Source organism: Macaca thibetana, chromosome 9, assembly GCF_024542745.1.
Source record: "Macaca thibetana thibetana isolate TM-01 chromosome 9, ASM2454274v1, whole genome shotgun sequence".
NCBI lineage: Eukaryota > Metazoa > Chordata > Mammalia > Primates > Cercopithecidae > Macaca > Macaca thibetana.
This window is the reverse complement of record NC_065586.1, coordinates 115,822,121-115,841,146: the sequence shown is the minus strand read 5'-3', so window position 1 is coordinate 115,841,146 and position 19,026 is coordinate 115,822,121. Positions and strand designations below refer to the sequence as shown.

The 19,026-nt window shown below is 43.6% G+C and overlaps 2 protein-coding genes across 4 annotated transcripts in view; one reads left to right on the top strand and one right to left on the bottom strand.

Moving 5' to 3' along the window:
• Positions 1-17,024, bottom strand: part of INPP5F (inositol polyphosphate-5-phosphatase F) — a 102,292-nt gene extending 85,268 nt beyond the window's left edge. The window contains exon 1 of one of the 2 annotated variants that reach the window (XM_050803930.1): positions 16,866-17,024. In XM_050803930.1, the coding sequence (XP_050659887.1) occupies positions 16,866-16,929 (64 nt within the window). In that variant the 5' untranslated portion in view covers positions 16,930-17,024. Of the gene's footprint in view, positions 1-16,038; positions 16,343-16,865 lie in introns of those variants that run through there. The other variant, XM_050803929.1, reaches the window with a different exon arrangement.
• RGS10 (regulator of G protein signaling 10) overlaps positions 1-19,026 on the top strand; it is a 738,227-nt gene that overhangs the window by 492,297 nt on the left and 226,904 nt on the right. The gene's annotated exons all lie outside the window — the stretch shown is intronic.

The window sequence follows — 19,026 nt, the reverse complement described above, 5'->3', positions numbered from 1 at the left end:
GAGTCAGGTTACAGGTAAGAATGTGCTAGGACTGGGGCTGACTGTAGAACTGGAAAGCTGGACAGAATTCAGCTACTTGGATGTGCTATAGATGCAGTCTGCATTTGGTGTGCTGGGTGAAGAATCCTCGCTCTACTACAGTCTCTGAATCCCTCTCACCTTCAGTTTCCTCCTTTGTAAACAGAATTCCATCTAACTTAGCCGGACACCTGTAGTCCCAGGTTTTCATGAGGATTACATGCATTATGTGAAAAGTGCCCAGCATCTGTCACATAATAAATGTTAATAACTTTCACCTCAAGTTGAGAAACGTGTATGTATTTAAAACTCCAGGCTCCTACCATTCGGTAACCTCTCCATAATTTTTTTAGGGTCTTCATACGGCTTAAAATAAAAATGTATGGGGCCAGGCACAGTGGCTCACGCCTGTGATCCCAGCACTTTGGGAGGCCGAGGCAGGTGGATGATGAGGTCAGGAGTTTGAAGACCAGCCTGGCCAACATGGTGAAACCCTGTCTCTATTAAAAACACAAAAATTAGCTGGATGTGGTGGTGGGCGCCTGTAATTCCAGGCACGGGAGGCTGAGGCAGGAGAATCACTTCAAACTGGAAGGCAGAGGTTGCAATGAGCCAAGATGGTGCCACTGCATTCCAGCCTGGGCGAAAGAGCGAAACTCCGCCTCAAAAAAAAAAGAAAAAAGTATGAAAGAAAAAACCCAACTTCAATACATTTTTCAATTACTAAACCTCATGGTAGACCCATAATTCCTGAATGCCTTCTCAGAGTAATAAATGCTTCATGGAAATATCTTAATGCCTAGATATGCCCCAGAATTCTATTTTCTCAGAATGGGAAACACTGACCTGCAGCTCTGAAACAGCATAAAACTGGGCATCCAGCATTCAGTCCCAACAACCAAATTCTGGTTCAAATGGTAAATCAAGCATGACTGCAAACTTCCTCCCCCGCCCCACACCCCCTACAGACACATGAGAGATGGAGAATCTAGAAAAGGTAGAATCTCAAGGGAGGTAAAAAACATGCTTGGGAAAGACATGGATACTGGTAAACTCCAGTTCCATATGTGAATAAGTATGAGGTCCTAAGGCTGGGGAAACTACAGAAGAATATAAATAGAAAGTGTAACTTTTAATGAGCAACAGAAAGATACCTGACAACATTTCAGTCATCCAGTAGAAAATGGGGGAAAATGGCAGGAGCAATACAAATAAAGAAAGCATAATAAATGGAAAACATAAATAAAAGGTAGAAATAACTTCTAATACATTTATAGTTACAATAAATGTAAACAGTTTCAACTAACCAATGAAAAGACAGACTATTGGCTGGGTGTGGTACTCACACCTGTAAACCAACACTTTGGGAGGCTGAGACACGCAGATTGCTTGAGCCCAGGAGTTCAAGACCAGTCTGGGCAACATGGTGAAACACCATTTCTACAAAAAATTAGCCAGGCACCTGTAGTTCCAGCCACCCAGGAGGCTAAAGTGGGAGGATCACCTGAGCCCAGGAGGTCAGGGATACAGTGACCCATGATCACGCCACTGCACTCCAGCCTGGGTGACAAAGTGAGACCCTATCTCAAAAAAAAAAAAAAAAAAAAAAAGAAATAAAGATAAACGATTAAGTCTGAACCCCTCTATCAGTTTATTTAATTCTATGGCAATTTACAGTTTACCACTATATACCTGCAGTCCAGCATAACAGGCACTCATTCAATAGTTATTGAACAAAATTTTTAAAAAGCATCAAAGAGTAAAACTAAATTTTTCCTACCAATTGCTTATTTTCATTGACTTGTAATAAGAATACCATCCTAAGTTTTTATTGTTTTTGAAGTTAGCCCCAAAATATCAGTCTTTGCTATGCAGGCACTTTTATTTATGTATTTATTTTCTTCTTTTATACAAACCAGGAATGAGCTTGGATTTTTAATTTCAGGTGCTTTTAATAATAAACGCATTTATCTTTCAATAAATATAATACATCATGAGAATATGGTTTCTTAAAATGAAAGACTCACCTAAAACTTCTGGGCAATGTTTTTTTTTCCCTTGAGACAAGGTCTCACTCTGTTACCCAGACTGAAGTGCAGTAGCATGATCATAACTAACTGCAGCCTCCAACTCCTGAACTCAATCGATCCTCTCACCTCAGCCTCCCAAGCAGCTGGGAATACAGGCACACACCATGATGTTCAGCTCATTTTTTTTTTAAACTTTTTTTTTTTTTTTTTTTAGTAGGGATAAGGTCTATCTATATTGCCCAGGCTGATCTCAAACTCCTGGACTCAAGTGATCCTCCCCCATCAGCCTCCCACAATGCTGGGATTACAGGCATGAGCCACCATGCCTGGCCTGGGCAATTTAAATTATCTTGAAATCTTTATATTATCTTGAAAACTCTAGCAGGTGCACATAACTTCTCATACTAATATAGAGATAAGAGACACAAGACGATAGAGGAAGTCCTGAAGCAGGTACTGTAATTGACACAAGAAGGGAGACTATGTGTGTCGTGTCGAGCTGCTCTGACTTTGCTGCCTGGTATAGCGCCTGGCATACAGCTGACACTTCAAAATGTGTGTATGTGTTTAAAATCTGTGGTTTTTCACTAAAGAAATAAAACAAGTTGGCATTAAAGAGTCTGTCCGTACAGAGGACATGTGTAGATAGTATTAGTCCAGGCATAAGCAGCAATTGCCCTTAGTAGTGGATATCCTACTGACCATATTAATGGCTACTCTGGGGACAGAAGGCACTGGAATGGCAGAGAAAATGGCCAGCAGACTCATACTATCCTTCTGCAAAGAATAACCATGTAACTGATCTAATCCAACAAATGTATTGTTTTCTGATCTTTCCTTCAGAAGGTATACTCTAATGCGGCATACAAATTCAAAAAAAAATTTTAATTCACAAATTGTAAAAGTTAAGATCATCAACGTTATCTATAAGGAAGGGTTGCTTATAAGAGTATAGCATTTTTGAAATAATGCCAAATTTTAGTGAAATAATAATGTAACATACACCCGAAGTCATAAGTATTTGCAATAAGCTCAATTGTTTGACCTATCAGGTCAACATTTCCACTCTTATTGCAGATCCATTTGGCAGTACATGGCTTCTATTTTCATATGCCCTCCTCTTCCTGGTACACAGAAAACAACTGATTAAGTACTGTGTGCCTGCACAGAGCATGAGTCACTCATTCCAAGATGGAAGAATGAAGGCACTCCCTCAGCCCAAGAACAAGCCTGGGTTTTAAAGCACAGCTGCTGAAGCTTATAGGCACTTTCACTGTGTCTTAAAAGAAAAAAAAAAAGGTATCAGGGTATGTATAAATAATCAGACCCATATTTCATTTCCTGCTAAAGACAAAGGATATTACTGCTCTAAAAAGACAATCACCAACACAAAATCAAACAGATGAGGAAAAGGGTTTTAGAATGAGAAACTAAAAGTTCCAATAGTTAGCTCATCTATGCTTTAATTCTCAGAATTTAATTAGGCCAGGAAAACAGGTTAAGGAATAATTTGATTCAGGTGCTATCTTATAAATGCAAAGTTTGATACACATTTCCTTGAACTCTCTAACGGTAATTATTCTCCAGCATTCCATAAGCTAAAGAGCTAATCCAATTTAGAAGGTCTAGCAGCTGGTGATTCCCCAGTCTTAAATCTAACTCAGTGGTTATCAGTGCTGGCTGCTCATTACCATCATCTAGGAGCTTTATAGTACTAATCCCTGAGCATCAGAGATGGTCTCAATTGGTTAGGGCAGGGCCCTGGAATAGGTATTCTTTAAATCTCCCCCTGGTGATTCTAATGTACAGCCAGCTTGAGAATCACTAGTGCACATGATTATAGGTCACTGGGAAGGACCTGTATTAGTAACTTGGTCTTATCAGTCTGACTGAAAGATGACGCCTGTAGCACATACAACTTTAAACTCTCATGTTATAAAGTAATATAAACTGCATAAAGATCTCATAATATGGGGAGGTGGCATAAAAGCTGGTCTGAACTAGCAGAAGGAAATACACTTCAAAAAGTAACAAGAATATTTAAAAGATTAGAGATACCACCTAGAAAAGAAACTTAATTTCCAGGCCAGGCACATCAGCTCATATCTGTAATCCCAGCACTTTGGACGGCCCAGAGAGGAGGATCACTTGAGCCCAGGGGTTTGAGACCAGCCTGGACAATATAGCGAGACTCTGTCTCTATAAAAAATAATAAATAAAAAAAAAATTTGCCAGGTGTGGTGGCACCCACCTGTAATCCTAGTTACTCAGGAGGCTGAGGCGGGAGGATCACCCGAGCCCAGAAGTTCAAGGCTGCAGTGAGCTATCCCACATTCCAGCCTGGGTGACAGAGCAAGACCCTGTCTCAAAAAAAAAATAAAAAATTCTAGACATTTTTACTTAAAAAGGGATCTAATTACAGCACAGCAAGACAGCCACAAAGTTTTGATCATCATGAAGGAAATTAGAAATTGGTTCTTACATAATATCCAAACACAAAATTGTTGATTCTCTATACGAAGCATAAAGTCCTAACTGTCGCATCTCAAGAAAAGACCCAAAGCAACTCAAAAAAGAACAGAGGACAACTAAAGAAAAGGACTTTCATGAAAGGTCACACAATGTAATTAGGTCATTTCAGCCTAGGAGGACCTGATGGAAATGAACACAATTATGAAAGAGATCAACTTACCTGTATACCACTTAATACCAGTATAGGAAACCTACACATTTAAAAGTCATGGTTTGGGCTGGGTGCAGTGGCTCATGCCTGTAATCCGAGAACTTTGGGAGGTTGAGCAGGAGGACTGCTTGAAGCCAGGAGTTCAAGACTAACCTGGCCAACATAGTGAGACCCCGTCTCTATTATTTTAAAAAAACGAAAAATCATGGTTTGGGAATGAAAAAGGAAGTACAGCTTAAATTACAACTTTCCAAACTCATTACCTTAAGAATCTGACAGTAACAACCACCTCAAACAAAGATTAGATAAATCCTTGGGTGATGTATTCATAATGCATCACCCAAGAAATATAGCAATGTGTTGGGATATACCCCTCACCTTTTGCTGTCCCCAAAACTGTCTTTTGATATCACTTTCAAAAACAGGATTTTGAGAGCTAAATCAAAGCACAGATGAGCTAAGAATCAGTATTTTCCTTTCCTCATTTTAGAGCTATTAACAGAGAAGCGTAAAATTAGCAATTCCATCATTAAATAGATGTAACCTTTCTCCCAGTTGGTGTTTAAATAATTTCCTGGCCGGGCATGGTGGCTCAAGCCTGTAATCCCAGCACTCTGGGAGGCCGAGGCGGGCAGATCACAAGGTCAGGAGTTCGAGACCAGCCTGACCAACATGGTGAAACCCCATCTCTACTAAAAATACAAAAATTAGCCAGGCGCGGTGGTGCATGCCTGTAATCCCAGGTACTTGGGAGGCTGAGGCAGGAGAATCGCTTGAACCCGGGAGGCAGAGATTGCAGTGAGCCGAGATCACACCACTGCACTCCAGCCTGGGCAACAGAGCGAGACTCCATCTCAAAAAAAAAAAAAAAAAAAAAAAAAAAATTTCCTATCTTTTCCTGAAACTTGTTTTCAAAATTTATTTACTCTATCCCATCCACGATTGTTTGTACAGTCATCCTACCACCACAGGTCCTCATCAACAGAAAGCTACCTTCAAACCTGATCAGGTCTAGGATTTGCCATTTTACTTGACCTCAAATGGCTCTATGCTACAGCTCCATCAGGGTATCTGCCTCTATAGAATGTGTGTCTCTCCTCCATCAGGCCACATCCTCTGCCAGGATGGGGATAGTGTTTTAAGTATCTTTTTACTTTGGCATATGCCTAGCAGACAGGTCTTCAACAACTGTTTGTAAAAGGATTAAACAACTTCAAAGAATTTTTTTTTTTTTTTTTTTTTTGAGAGAGAGTTTCGCTCTTGTTGCCCAGGCTGGAGTGCAATGGTGCGATCTCGGCTCACTGCAACCTCCGCCTCCCGGGTTCCAGCGATTCTCCTGCCTCAGTCTCCCGAGTAGCAGGATTACAGGCGCTCGCCACCACGTCTGGCTAATTTCTGCATTTTCAGTAGAGACACGATTTCACCATGTTGGCCAGGCAGGTCTCAAACTACTGACCTCAGGTGATCTGCCCACCTCAGCCTCCCAAAGTGGCTGGGATTACAGGCATAAGCCACTGCGCCCGGCCCACAGAATTTTAGGTGGTGTAATTTGTTAGGAGAAATAAATATAATACTAAATTAGTTAGATGTTGGGGGGTAAGGGCTGCTTCTTCAAGAAAAGTATTTGGAAGGTGCAAATGGGAGTAAATGACACAGCTACACAGATGAATTCTGGAAGTCCCTGCCTAGAAAAGAGACTGTTACTCTTCTAAACTCCCAGGTCCACCCAACACAGTTGCTCCCTGGGAGGACATTCTTTAAGCTGGAAATAGGAGAATGTTTATATCTGTTATAAAAACAATGTATAATGATACTGCGAAACATCAATATTATACCTGCAAATTACTAAAATTGAGAGCATTATGGGATGTTTTTAATTTCCTAACATTTCAGTTAGATAACTGCTTCAAATCATCCATATTGACATTGCAGAAATTGTGAAATTTGAAATTCAGGGTTAACTTCAAAGTGAAAAGCTGTTTCAAAGAATGAGATTCATAAAGAAAACTGCCTCAGTATTTTAAAGTATCCCACTATCAAGTTTAAAAAATGCAAGGGTAAACTTGAAGGAACCTGAAATTAAAATAAAATAACCTAAATGAAAAAACAAAATCAGGGAACACTGACCTAAAATCAACCTGTGTGGATGCTATTTTGTGAATGAAAGCAGATCCCTTAAGAGTCTCCAACAACCAGAAAATGAGTCATCCTAAAAACATGTGATTTAATTAAGATGCCACCAGTAAGTCTTGCGAAGGTACTATAATGCTGAATGTTCAGTGTTCATCCTCACTTTACAAATATTATTTATACATTATCACTTAATGTGTTATCAATAGCTACTGATAACCTTTAACAATCATTATTTCCCTATGTTGTTAAACATACTGATTCAAACGTTCTCCTCAGCTCAATTATGGGCAGCTGACATATAATGACTACAACTTACATCAGCTAAGGACTTAGATTGACTAGAGGCTCTGTGACATTGCTGCTACTTCTCAAACCTCTGTTTGCAAAGGTAGATTTTTAAAGGTTATGTTTTAAAATATATTTGAACAGGAATAGAACCATTTACAAAAAGACACACAAAGAGGTAGGTAGTAATACAGTTTGTAAAGTTCTAATGCATTTAATTCCCCATAAAACCATGCCAAAACAAGGTTGGACTATGATTCTGAGAATGTATTGAATCAACAGCACATTGATTCTGCTACTGGGTGCAGTGGCTCATGCCTGTAATCCGAGAACTTTGGGAGGTTGAGCAGGAGGACTGCTTGAGGCCAGGAGTTCAAGAGTAACCTGGCCAACATAGTGAGACCCCCATCTCTATTATTTAAAAAAAAACGAAAAATCACGGTTTGGGAATGAAAAAGGAAGTACAGCTTAAATCACAACTTTCCAAACTCATTACCTCAAGAACCTGAAAGTAACAACCACCTCAAACAAAGGTTAGATAAATCCTTGGGTGATGCATTCATAATGCACCCAAGAAACATGGCAGTGTGTTGGGATATACTCCAAACTAGTTTGATCAAACTAGTTTTTTGTTTTGTTTTGTTTTGTTTTTTTTGAGACAGAGTCTCGCTCTGTCACCCAGGCTGGAGTGCAGTGGCCGGATCTCAGCTCACTGCAAGCTCCACTTCCCGGGTTCAGGCCATTCTCCTGCCTCAGCCTCCCGAGTAGCTGGGAATACAGGTGCCCGCCACCTCGCCCGGCTAGTTTTTTGTATTTTTTTTAGTAGAGACGGGGTTTCACCGTGTTAGCCAGGATGGTCTCGATCTCCTGACCTCGTGTTCTGCCCGTCTCGGCCTCCCAAGATCAAACTAGTTTGATTTTCAAGTAGTCCAGTATTATCTGCAAATACATGAACAAATTCCATCATAAAAATTCCATCACTAAAATTAGCAACAACAACCTTCTCTGCCCAAGGGCTGGTTTGGAAAAAATTAAGAAGTCTATGGGTCCCATTTATTTTTATTCAGAAAGAAAATAAATTTAATGAATTCCACAGGCTTAAGAGTGAAATTCCTACTTCACTGAATAAAATGACAGTGAGAAATTTGCACGACTTTTTTAGGTGTCAAGAGAGGCAGTGTGTTTTAGTCTTTTGTTCTTATATTCTCCCTTTAAACTTCCCTATAACCCCTTTGCTGCTCAAACTATACAAGGTAGACCAGGGACTAGAATTATTTCAATTCATTCAACTTTCACAGAAAACCTGCTATGGGCCAGGTGATGAGTCTCGTCCTCTTTCTCCATGCCGGGGGGTGTTTAGGCCAGGCAAGTGGGACAAGCAGGGACCTGAACCAATGCAGCCAGGTTCCCCAAAGACTAAGCTGTCAGTACACCTTAGTTTCTGGCACCTTCACAATCTACTAAAAAAAAAAAAAAACAAAACTTGATACTACCTCTCCTCTAAAGCATGCCTTTGGCAAGTCTTGGCCTCTGCTGGCCAGGGCCTGGCCAAAACACAAGTGTCTAGGAACCAGTGATTCTACAAAGGCTCTCCCTTCTTTGAAGGTAGTTTTGCCCTACAGGCTTCTCCTCCATTTCACCTCTGCTGTGCATGCTCTGAAAGGATGTCTATGAAATTGGATCTAGGACTGGTGAAAAGCTACACTGAGAAAGGCTTCAGGTTGCTCATTCCTGGAGGAAATAGTTCCCAATGAGTAACATATCAATGTTTCTGCTCAAAGATCTACCCTGTATCTATTCCCTTCCCAAACTGCAGATGTTCCAAACACTCAAGAGGAGAAACCAGATCAACTGACGGTAGCTGGAAAAACTACTACTAGTCAATTCATTACATAACAACATTCCCTGTAACTATATGAATTTTGCAAGAAAGTCAGTGCAGGCATAGGGTCAATGAACAAATCAGTTATCACATTATTAGCCTTTTCTTTCTACATAGCGCCTTCCTCAATGTGCTCGCTTTGACATTTGAGAGGCTATTTAATTCTCTATACAGGCTACACTATAATGATTAGGATAGCTAAAGATACATTTCAGCTATTACCCCTGAAAATATAAATCCTATCACTTTCTAGTCAAGAAGGTAGAAAGGTTCATAAAACGTTTTTGTCAATACTGAGGAAAACCTGGTATTACAGTCAAACACTGGGTTAGAGCCTGGCTCTCCCTCTGTGAACTTGGTCAAATTACTTCTCTGTGCCTCAGTTTCCTCATCTGTAAAATGAGGATAATAATGAAACCCTCCTCCCAAGGTTTACTGTGGAGATGAAATGAAATAACACATGTAAACGTCACGGAACAGTGTCTGGCTCAGAAAAGTACTCAGTTGCAGCTGGGATTACAGGCCAGTCGCGGTGGCTCACACCTGTAATCCCAGCACTTTTGGGAGGCCGAAGCGGGCAGATCACCTGAGGTCAGGAGTTCAAGACCAACTTGGCCAATATGGCAAAACCCCGTCTCTACTAAAAGTACAAAAATTAGCCAGGCATGGTGGCAGTCGCCAGTAATCCCAGCTACTCAGGAGGCTGAGGCAAAGGGAATTGCTTGAACCCGGGAAGCAAAGATTGCAGTGAGCCGAGATCATGCCACTGTACTCCAGCCTGGGCAACAGAGCAAACCTCTGTCTCAAAAAAAAAAAAAAAAAAAAAAGAAAGAAAGAAAGAAAGAAAAGAAAATCGCTCAAGAAATAAAAGCTGTTATTATTAGCTGCTCTTAATCTCAGGTAATGATGTAGACAACAAAATACACACAAAAACCTCCCTCAATCTGTAAAACCTGATCCCAAAAATTGTCAGTTACCTTAGAAAGACCTTGTCCTCCTGCCAGGCATGGTGGCTCACGCCTGCAATCCCAGCACTTTGGGAGGCCGAGGCAGGCGGAATGCCTGAGCTCAGAAGTTCGAGACCAGCGTGGGCAATGTGGTGAAACCCTGTCTCTACTAAAAACACAAAAAATTAGCCGGGCGTGGTGGCAGGCACCTGTAGTCCCAGATACTCAGGAGGCTGCAGCACAAGAATCGCTTGAAACCTGGGGGCCGAGGTTGCAGTGGGCAAAGATCATGCCACAACACTCCAGCCTGGGCGACAGAGCAAGACTGTCTACACACACACACACACACACACACACAAAACCACTTGTCTTCTTTTATTTAAGCCAAAAATGAGTGGTGGGTGAAAACATGGTAAAGATAAGTCTTTTCTACCTTCAAATGGGAAATAAATGTACAGTCATATAAATATGTACAAGCATAAAAATAAACATACAGATCTATTCAACTGTTAGCCTGTCAGCAATATAAAATATAGAGTAAAAAGTAGTACAAGATATAAAACTAGTAACCCATTATAAAAACTGAAGACTAAATACACTAAGAAAAAAACTGGTTATTCAACAACAAAAATGATTAGAAACATTTTGTAAACATATTTAATATGTAATTTAAAGTGCCCTATTAAATTTTGTCATGGTAATTTGCAAATTTTTAGTAAACACAATATTTTTTTTCTGAAACAGTCTCACTCTGCTGCCCAGGTTAGAATACAGTGGCGCCATCTCAGCTCACTGCAACCTCTGCCTCCCAGGTTCAAGCGATTCTCATGTCTCAGCCTCCCGAGTAGCTGGATTACAGGCCCGCCACCACACCCGGCTAATTTTTGTATTTTCAGTAGAAACGGGGTTTTACCATGTTGGCCAGGCTGGTCTTGAACTCCTGACCTCAGGTGATCCATCCACCTCAGCCTTCCAAAGTGCTGGGATTACAGGCGTGAGCCACCATGCCTAGCCACAAACATAATTTTTTAAAAAGATTAAGTTCAAACTCCTTTTTTAAAAAAGTAAATACCAAATGCCACAAAACTCCAAATAAACAGAATCATTTCACAAAAATGATTCCTCAAAAAAAAATTCCAGGTGGATTTCAATTCCATAATTATGATTTCTCATTCAAAAAAGTTAACCTCATATAACATAGTAAAAATAATTTCATTATCAAAAATTAACTCTGAGAAGAACAGGAAAATTTTTTAATGTTTCTGTGAATTCTAACTAATACCTAGTACTCCTCAAAAAAAAAATGTTCAGGCTGGGCACGGTGGCTCACGCCTGTAATCCCAGCACTTTGGGAGGCCGAGGCAGGCGGATCACAAGGTCAAGAGATCGAGAGCATCCTGGCCAACATGGTGAAACCCCATCTCTACCAAAAATACAAAAAATTAGCCGGGCATGGTGGCGCATGCCTGTAGTCCCAGCTACTGGGGAGGCTGAGGCAGGAGAATTGCTTGAACCCGGGAGGCAGAGGTTGCAGTGAGCCAAGATCACGCCACTGCACTCTAGCCTGGCAACAGAACGAGACTCCATCTCAAAAAGAAAAAGTTCACTGGGATTCATCAATTACAGTATCACCTTTCCATATATAGTTTCTAAGTTTATGAATGTTATATGTATGACAGATGCTTTGAGATCTCTTCTTGGTCACTCAGTCTCAGAACAGAATGTGAATTATTATATAATTTACACACAGCTATAAATTATATAATACTGTCATATCAGACAAAGCCACAAGGACTGGGGAAGCAATCTTAAGACCAAAGAGATAAGACCATATTACCATTCCCTCAAAGTGGATTGTATTATATTTCTTTTTGAGTCTTTAAATTACAATTCTTATCCTGAGATATTAGACTCTACTCTCAAAAGATTACTGAATGTTTACACAGTGCTTTATCATCTTCCCTGTAGAAAATAAAATAACCAGGGCGGGCCTGGTGGCTCACGCCTGTAATCCCAGCACCTTGGGAGGCCAGGGCAGGTGGATCACCTGAGGTCAGGAGTCCGAGACCAGCCTGGCCAACATGGCAAAACCCTGTCTCTAGTAAAAATACAAAAACTTGCCAGGTGTGGTGACAGGTGCCTACAGTCCCAGCTACTCAGGAGGCTGAGACAGGATAATGGCTTGAACCTGGGAGGCGGAGGTTACAGTGAGCCGAGATCACGCCATTGCACTCCAGCTTGGGCCACAAGAGCAAAACTCCATCTCAAAAAAAAAAAAAAAAAAAGAAAAGGAAAGGAAAGAACCAAAATATTTTTCTCTGGGAGTCATTATCTTACAATAGACAAAAGCATCTATCAAAAAACAGTGCTATGTATGAATACAGATTACTCACTACCCTTAAAAAAATTAGAAACACCAGAAAAAAAACAATACTCGGTTTTTTAGCTGGGAGAAAAAAAAAAACTGAAAAAGTTTAAATAATGTTAAAGAGGAAAGTAAGGAATATTACCAAAAAGATATTTTAAAAGCCCAGTGTGGTGGCTCATGCCCGTAATTCCAGCACTTTGGGAGGCCAAGGTGGGAGGATCACTTGAGCCCAGGAGGCCATGATCAGCTTGAGTGATACAGTGAGACTCCATCTCTACCAAAAAAAAAAAAAAATTACAGGTGTGGTAGCACACACCTGTAGTCCCAGCTACTTGGGGGGCTGAGGTGGGAGGAATAGCTTGACCCCAGGAGATAGGGGCTACAGCAAGCCATGATCACGCCACTGCACTCCAGCCTGGGTGACAGAGCAAGACCCTGTCTCAGAAGAAAAAAAAAAAAAAAAGATAATGAGATAATGCTACATCAGATAGAAATACAATACAAGTAAGTGCAGGTGTACCTTTCCTCATATTTCTTTATCTAAATGGATAGAGATTTTCCACTCCAATTAAAATATATTCAAAACAGCCCTAAAAAGAGGCCGGGTGCAGTGGGTCAAGCCTGTAATCCCAGTACTTTGGGAGGCCGAGGTGGGCGATCACCTGAGGTCAGGGGTTTGAGACCAGCCTGGCCAACATGGTGAAACCCCAACTCTATCAAAAAATACAAAAATTAGCTGGGTGAGGTGGCACACACCTGTAGTCCCGGCTACTCGGGAGTCTGAGGCAGGAGAATCACTTGAATCCGGGAGGCGGAGGTTGCAGTAAGCCGAGATCACACCACCGCACTTCAGCCTAGGAAACAGAGCAAGACTCTGTCCACCGCCTGCCCGCCCCGCCCCGCCCCTTCCCCGTCCCCCCAAAAAACAGGCCTAAAAAGAGCAACAAACATAATACAACATCTTATTTCTAAGGCAATGATATTACTGAGAGAGAACTTAGACTTAACTTTAATTCAGCTCAACTCAAGCAAAAACGCCTTCTGTGTCCTAAGTACTCTAAAGCCTAGAGACACCAAGATGAGGAGTAAATACAGCCCTTGCCTTGGGGAACACACTGGACTTCCCACTGGGGAAGAAGTAGGCAAACTTTTATTATATGATGATGCATAGGGTTAGAACTGAAGTGTGCACTAAGTGTAGAAAATGCCTGGAAACACTATAATAAAGGTGGCCAATAATTCTGCCCCAAGGATGAGGGGTAGCATCTGAGCTGGGTCTTATAGAATGAACTAGGTAGGAAAAGGGGATGACAGTAACAAACATTCCAGGCTAAATGAGTATTTTAATCTTAAATATCATCATTACTTATCCTTCTGATGTCTTTAGAAAAAGGAAAACTCTTGTTTCGGGTTGTTCAATAGCCACAAATGTAAAAACCACGATGCCCACAAGCTTTTTCGAGCTTACAATACTGCCCTTTTAAAAAAGAAAAGGACTTAGTCAGTAATCTATTCAGCTAAACAACCAGTAGGAAACAATGAAAGATTTTAAATGCTGTCACTACAAACAGCAGCAAAACAGAGGGGAAAAAGCAGATGGGAAAAGTCCAATAAAATAAAGAGAATGTTAAATGATTCCATATATAGAAAAAGATCTGAAAAGCACTTATTCAATTAAAATGCCATTCTTAAATAGCCATTAGTTAGAAAGGATCTTCAGTCCCGGACAGGATAAACTATGAGAAAATCAAGTAAGTGCATGGGATTCTTTATTCCCTGGCTATCCTGAACACTTTAAGATCAAAACTGGCTGTCACTTCTGAAATATGACCTCTTCCTTCCTCTAGACATTTGATCTCCTTGGTCTGTGGCCCGCGATATTCTAAAAAGTATGATAATCTCAAGTGCAAAGGCTATAGCTACTTTACTCCCCAAAAAAAGTTTTAAATTTGCCTTCTGACGTGGACTTTGGATAAACAGTAATCCAAACTGCATGGCTTCATTAAAGAATCTAGGCGCAGGTTAGCCTTTATAGTTGAAGAAACTAGGGTGTAGAAAAGTTTGTTGTCAGATGAGTTGGAGACGATCTTAAGTCCCATCCAGCTCTAACAGTCTAAGCTTTTAGAATCCAAGAAGTTGACTCTTTTGACAACCTAAGAATTTTGAAATCTGCTTTACTTCAGGCTGTACTGAAGCCTTACCCAAATTTGGGGGAGTGAAAGGAGAGAAGGAGAGAAAGCCAGGCAAATGGTCAAATCAGAGAAGAGAATGACAGAAGACTGGCCAAAATTAGCCCATCTTCAACAATTCTATCCCAAGATCATCACGAACTTTATCTGGGCCAAGGAGTTTATTCTCCATTCTGAAAAAGAGGAAATAAAACATAATAGCAAGAAAATACAGACAGAGCCCGGGAAAAAAAAAAGTTATCCTTCACTGCTCTGGCAAAGCAACTAGTAGGCTTTCCTAAGAAAGCAGTGGGGTCTGCCCAAATGTGTTCTGGAGGTCACAGAACTGCCTTGTGTCAGTGTCTCGACTCTAGGCTGTGACCCCGAACGAGTTACTAATAACCTCTCACTCCTTTCTCCTCACCTGAAAAAGAGGATCCCACACGTGTCCTGTAAGGTTGTTGTGGGGATTGGGAATAATATATTAAAGGGCCTGTCCTTAAAAGCCATCCTATAAGTGGTACCACGCTGTGATCTGAAAAGCTCATCTGAACCTTTTATGCTTTTCAATTCATATCATGTAATCCTTCTGTCTAGACTGCACATAAGAATTACAAGTAAGTCTGAAAAGCTCTGGCTCCTCCCTTAAAGAACTCTATCCTCTCACTCAGAGAGTGAAAGAATCTCTGAGTGATATGGGGGAAGGATTGGCAAGCCAAAAGGGGCAGGTGCCACGCAGCCCCATCTTACAAGAAACTGGACTGTCAGCGCTCTGAGGGCAGGGACTGCTCCGTTAAAACCAGATTGCACACACATTTTCCTAAAGCAAGATAATTGTAGACTTAAGCCTCTCCGAACAGCTTACATGACACCAAACATGGACCCACAATACATTTTGTGTCGCACAACATCAAGTCACACAAAAATCTCAAAATTATACATTACATTTTAATTATGCTGCGGTATTAAAGCCAAAGACAAAGGCTTTAAACCGAGTGCCTATGAGGTAACCATAGTGAAGTCACACCTTTAATAATAAGGAACCAAGAATACACGGGATGGCAACAGGGAGTAAGTGTCCAGCAGAGCCGTCGACGGAACTAGCGCAACCGCTCCAGATCCGAATTCGAACCCAGAACTTCTGGCGAAGGCCATGTAAGAACCACTCCAAGGAGGAAGAGGCCTTTAAGGCCAGGCGCACCTTGCTGGAACTTTCTGCCGGGGGGACCCCCTCCCCTCGGCCTGGGCCCCAAGCCCCAAGGGCGGCCGCGCGACGCGGTGGGAGGGACGAGGGTCGCCAGCCCCCTCTGCTCCGCATTGGGGCAGGGGCTCGGCGCTGCCCTCGGAGAAAGGCCAGGCTCCCTCCAGTCAGGGAATAATGACAGCTCGCGTGCTCGCAGCCCGCCCCGCCCCGCCTCGCCAGGCCCGCAGGCTGCTCCTCCCGCCCGGCTGAGGGGTCCGGCCGCGCCCCCTCCTCTCCCCGCACTGGCCCGGGGCGCCCCCCGCCCACACCGCCAGCCTCACCGGGTCGGAGCTGGAGGCCGCCGTCGCGGCGGCTGCACCACAGCGCGCGCTCGCCCTGCTGCAGGATGTAGTGGTCCTTGGCTTGGAAGAGCTCCATGCCAGCCCCGCGCGCCCAGGGAGGCGGCGGCCCGCGGGCGGTGCACGGGGCTTCCTAGTCGGTCGCGGCCGCCAGAGCCCGCGCCTCGGGGAGCGGCCGGGTAGGAACCGCGCCGAGGAGCAGCAGCCGAGGGAACGCCCCAGGGGACCCGACCGGTAGGAGGAGAACGCGCCCCGGCGGCAGCGGTGGCGGCCGTAGAGGCCTCTCCCCCGGCTCCTCCCCTTCCCCGGCTCCGCCCCGGGCCCGGCTCCACCCCCTCCGCTGGCTTCTCTCCCGGAGCCCCCGGCTCCGCCCCTCAGCCTCCTCCTCTTTTCAGTTCCCTCCCGCTTCCTGCCCTTTCCTCCGCCTTCTCCCGGGTGTCTCCTCCCAGCTCGTACCCGCGGGTCTTTCCTCCTCCCTCTCCTCCTTCCGCCCACCCCTCCCGCTCTTCCCCCAGGCCCCTCCCCCGGCGCGCCCGCCTTCTTGCTGTGGCCACTGGTGGCCTCCCGGGAGCTCGGCCGAGTCGGGCTGGGCTGGCCCCCTCCCTCCGCGCGGCCTTGGGAACAGGCGCCCACCGCTGGGGCCTCCCCTCCGTGCCGGCGGGCGCTCACGCTTCACCAGGCCCAGTCCTGCAATCCAGCCCCACACCCGCTCTCCCGGGGCGGCGCGGGGTACGTTCCCCGCGGGCCTGCGCTGCCTGCCCCTACCGAAACCAGGCAAGACCCCGGGGCCTGGCTAGAGGGGTTCATACCCAGCCAAGCGAAGGCGTCTTCTGTTTTCGTATTTCCTATTAGAAGTTTGACAACAGGAGGCATTCAATAAATGCACATCAACGAGGGAGAGCATGTAACAATAGAAAACACAAGCATTAGCAGCACAGGGCTAAAGAGCGAGGAGGAAAGGAGGAATGTACAGATGCTGCTGTTTTTCCCGAATTAAGCAGGGCGGGTTGCAGAAGACTTCACAAATGGAGCCAGTTAATGAAGCAAGCGGAAGGAATATCGTTTGGCGAGGATAAGATGAATGGAGAACCTCTCGGGGAAGGAGGAGTCTCCCCCAAACATCCTTGAGCTCAGTCTGTCTTGAAAAACCAGTTGGTATCCTGAACAGAATGGGTCTGGGGAACGAGGCCCCCACTTCCGGGGCCAGTTGCAGGACTGTCTAGCTGTGTGATCCTGGGGAAGTCTCTTGGTCTCAGATGGTAGTTGAACTAACGACCTTTTCTTACACTCCCAGTTCTATAAATCAGTGAGTCTTTCTACTCCTAACTCCTTATCTTCTCTAATGCCTGAATCGGAAATGAGAGAAAAAGACAAGAGGTAGGAGATGAGAAAAAGAAGGCAATACTTTTTTTTTTTTTTTTTTTTTTTTTTGAGTTTAGGAGCAGAGGTTTACAGGCAAAAGAAAGAGAAGGGAGAACAGCTCTCTCTCTTGCGAGAGAGAGGGGTGCCCGAATGGGACTTCTTAGAAGGCAATACTTTTAACCTTCTGCCCAAGTAAAAAGTGAGAGGGTACAAAAGCAGGAAGGAGTTCCACATGACTAATTATTGCAGCCCACAGTGTTGAATTTCCATAGCACAGAAAGTCCAATGATAACAAAGCGTCCTGGAATCTTTTCTAAGTACCATGTCTCTGTGCTGTCCAGACACCTCAACATAAAGGTCCAGGGAGGTGGTTACTCTATCAAATCTTCGTGATATGATTTGGAGAAAGAAGGTAATGAAGCTATAAGAAGCTTTAGTGGAACCATCGGTTATCAGATTGATTGTTGAATTCAGCCATATGTTGACTTAGCAAAAATGAGAATGAGAAAATCCTATGAAGACGTTGTATCCTGCAAATTATTTCATTATTGTTTTATGAATTACATTGCCAGATGTGAAGAAAACAATGCTGTTCTGTTTTAAAACAATTAATTAGTTCATTGAAACTTTTCCTGATGTTTTAAATCAGGTTCCAACCCTGGCTGCCTGTTAGAATCACCTGGGGAATTTTTCAAACATATCAATGCTTGGACCTTAGACCAATTAAATCAGAATTTAATTGGGGTGGGGCTCTGGCATCGGTTTGTTTGTTTTTTCTAAGCTCCCCAGATGACTTTAATATGCAGTCAGGCTTGAACACCACTATTTTAAATGAAATTAATTAGTAAAATCTGCCTGACAGCAGCTTAGAAAAAACAGCAGTCAGTCATTAACTAATGCCATCATATGGGCTTGGTTACCTGTAAATCCAAAGTTAACAAGCAAAGTCTTTAGGAGAGAGGAAAACATGGAGGGGAGATGCTTCTGTAATCTATCTGACCCCAATGCACACTGCTGTCTCCCTCAGGCTCCAAAGGCATGCTGTGGGGTAGGCACAGCTCTAGCCTGGCTGAACAAAATGAGTGAAAAGAGCACATGTTTTCTGTCTCTGGTAGATGTCACATCCCCAATCTACTGCCACAGTTGTCTTGCCTTGTTTCTGCTATGAACTTCCTGAACCTTGGCCCCTGCAGCCTCTCCACTCCCTGGCTGGCCTATCCTCGGCCTGTGGCTAACTTGCCAGCCTCATCACCCTCTTCTAGCTTCCTAATTCAAGGTCCTCCTGCCCCGATGCCACCCGGGTTTTAGTGGAAAGTTCACGTGATGCTGCTCTCCTTTTTTTTTTTTTTTTTTGAGACAGAGTCTCGCTCTGTCGCCCGGGCTGGAGTGCAGTGGCCAGATCTCAGCTCACTGCAAGCTCCGCCTCCCGGGTTTACGCCATTCTCCTGCCTCAGCCTCCCGAGTAGCTGGGACTACAGGCGCCCGCCACCTCACCCGGCTAGTTTTTTTGTATTTTTTAGTAGAGACGGGGTTTCACCGTGTTAGCCAGGATGATCTCGATCTCCTGACCTCGTGATCCGCCCGTCTCGGCCTCCCAAAGTGCTGGGA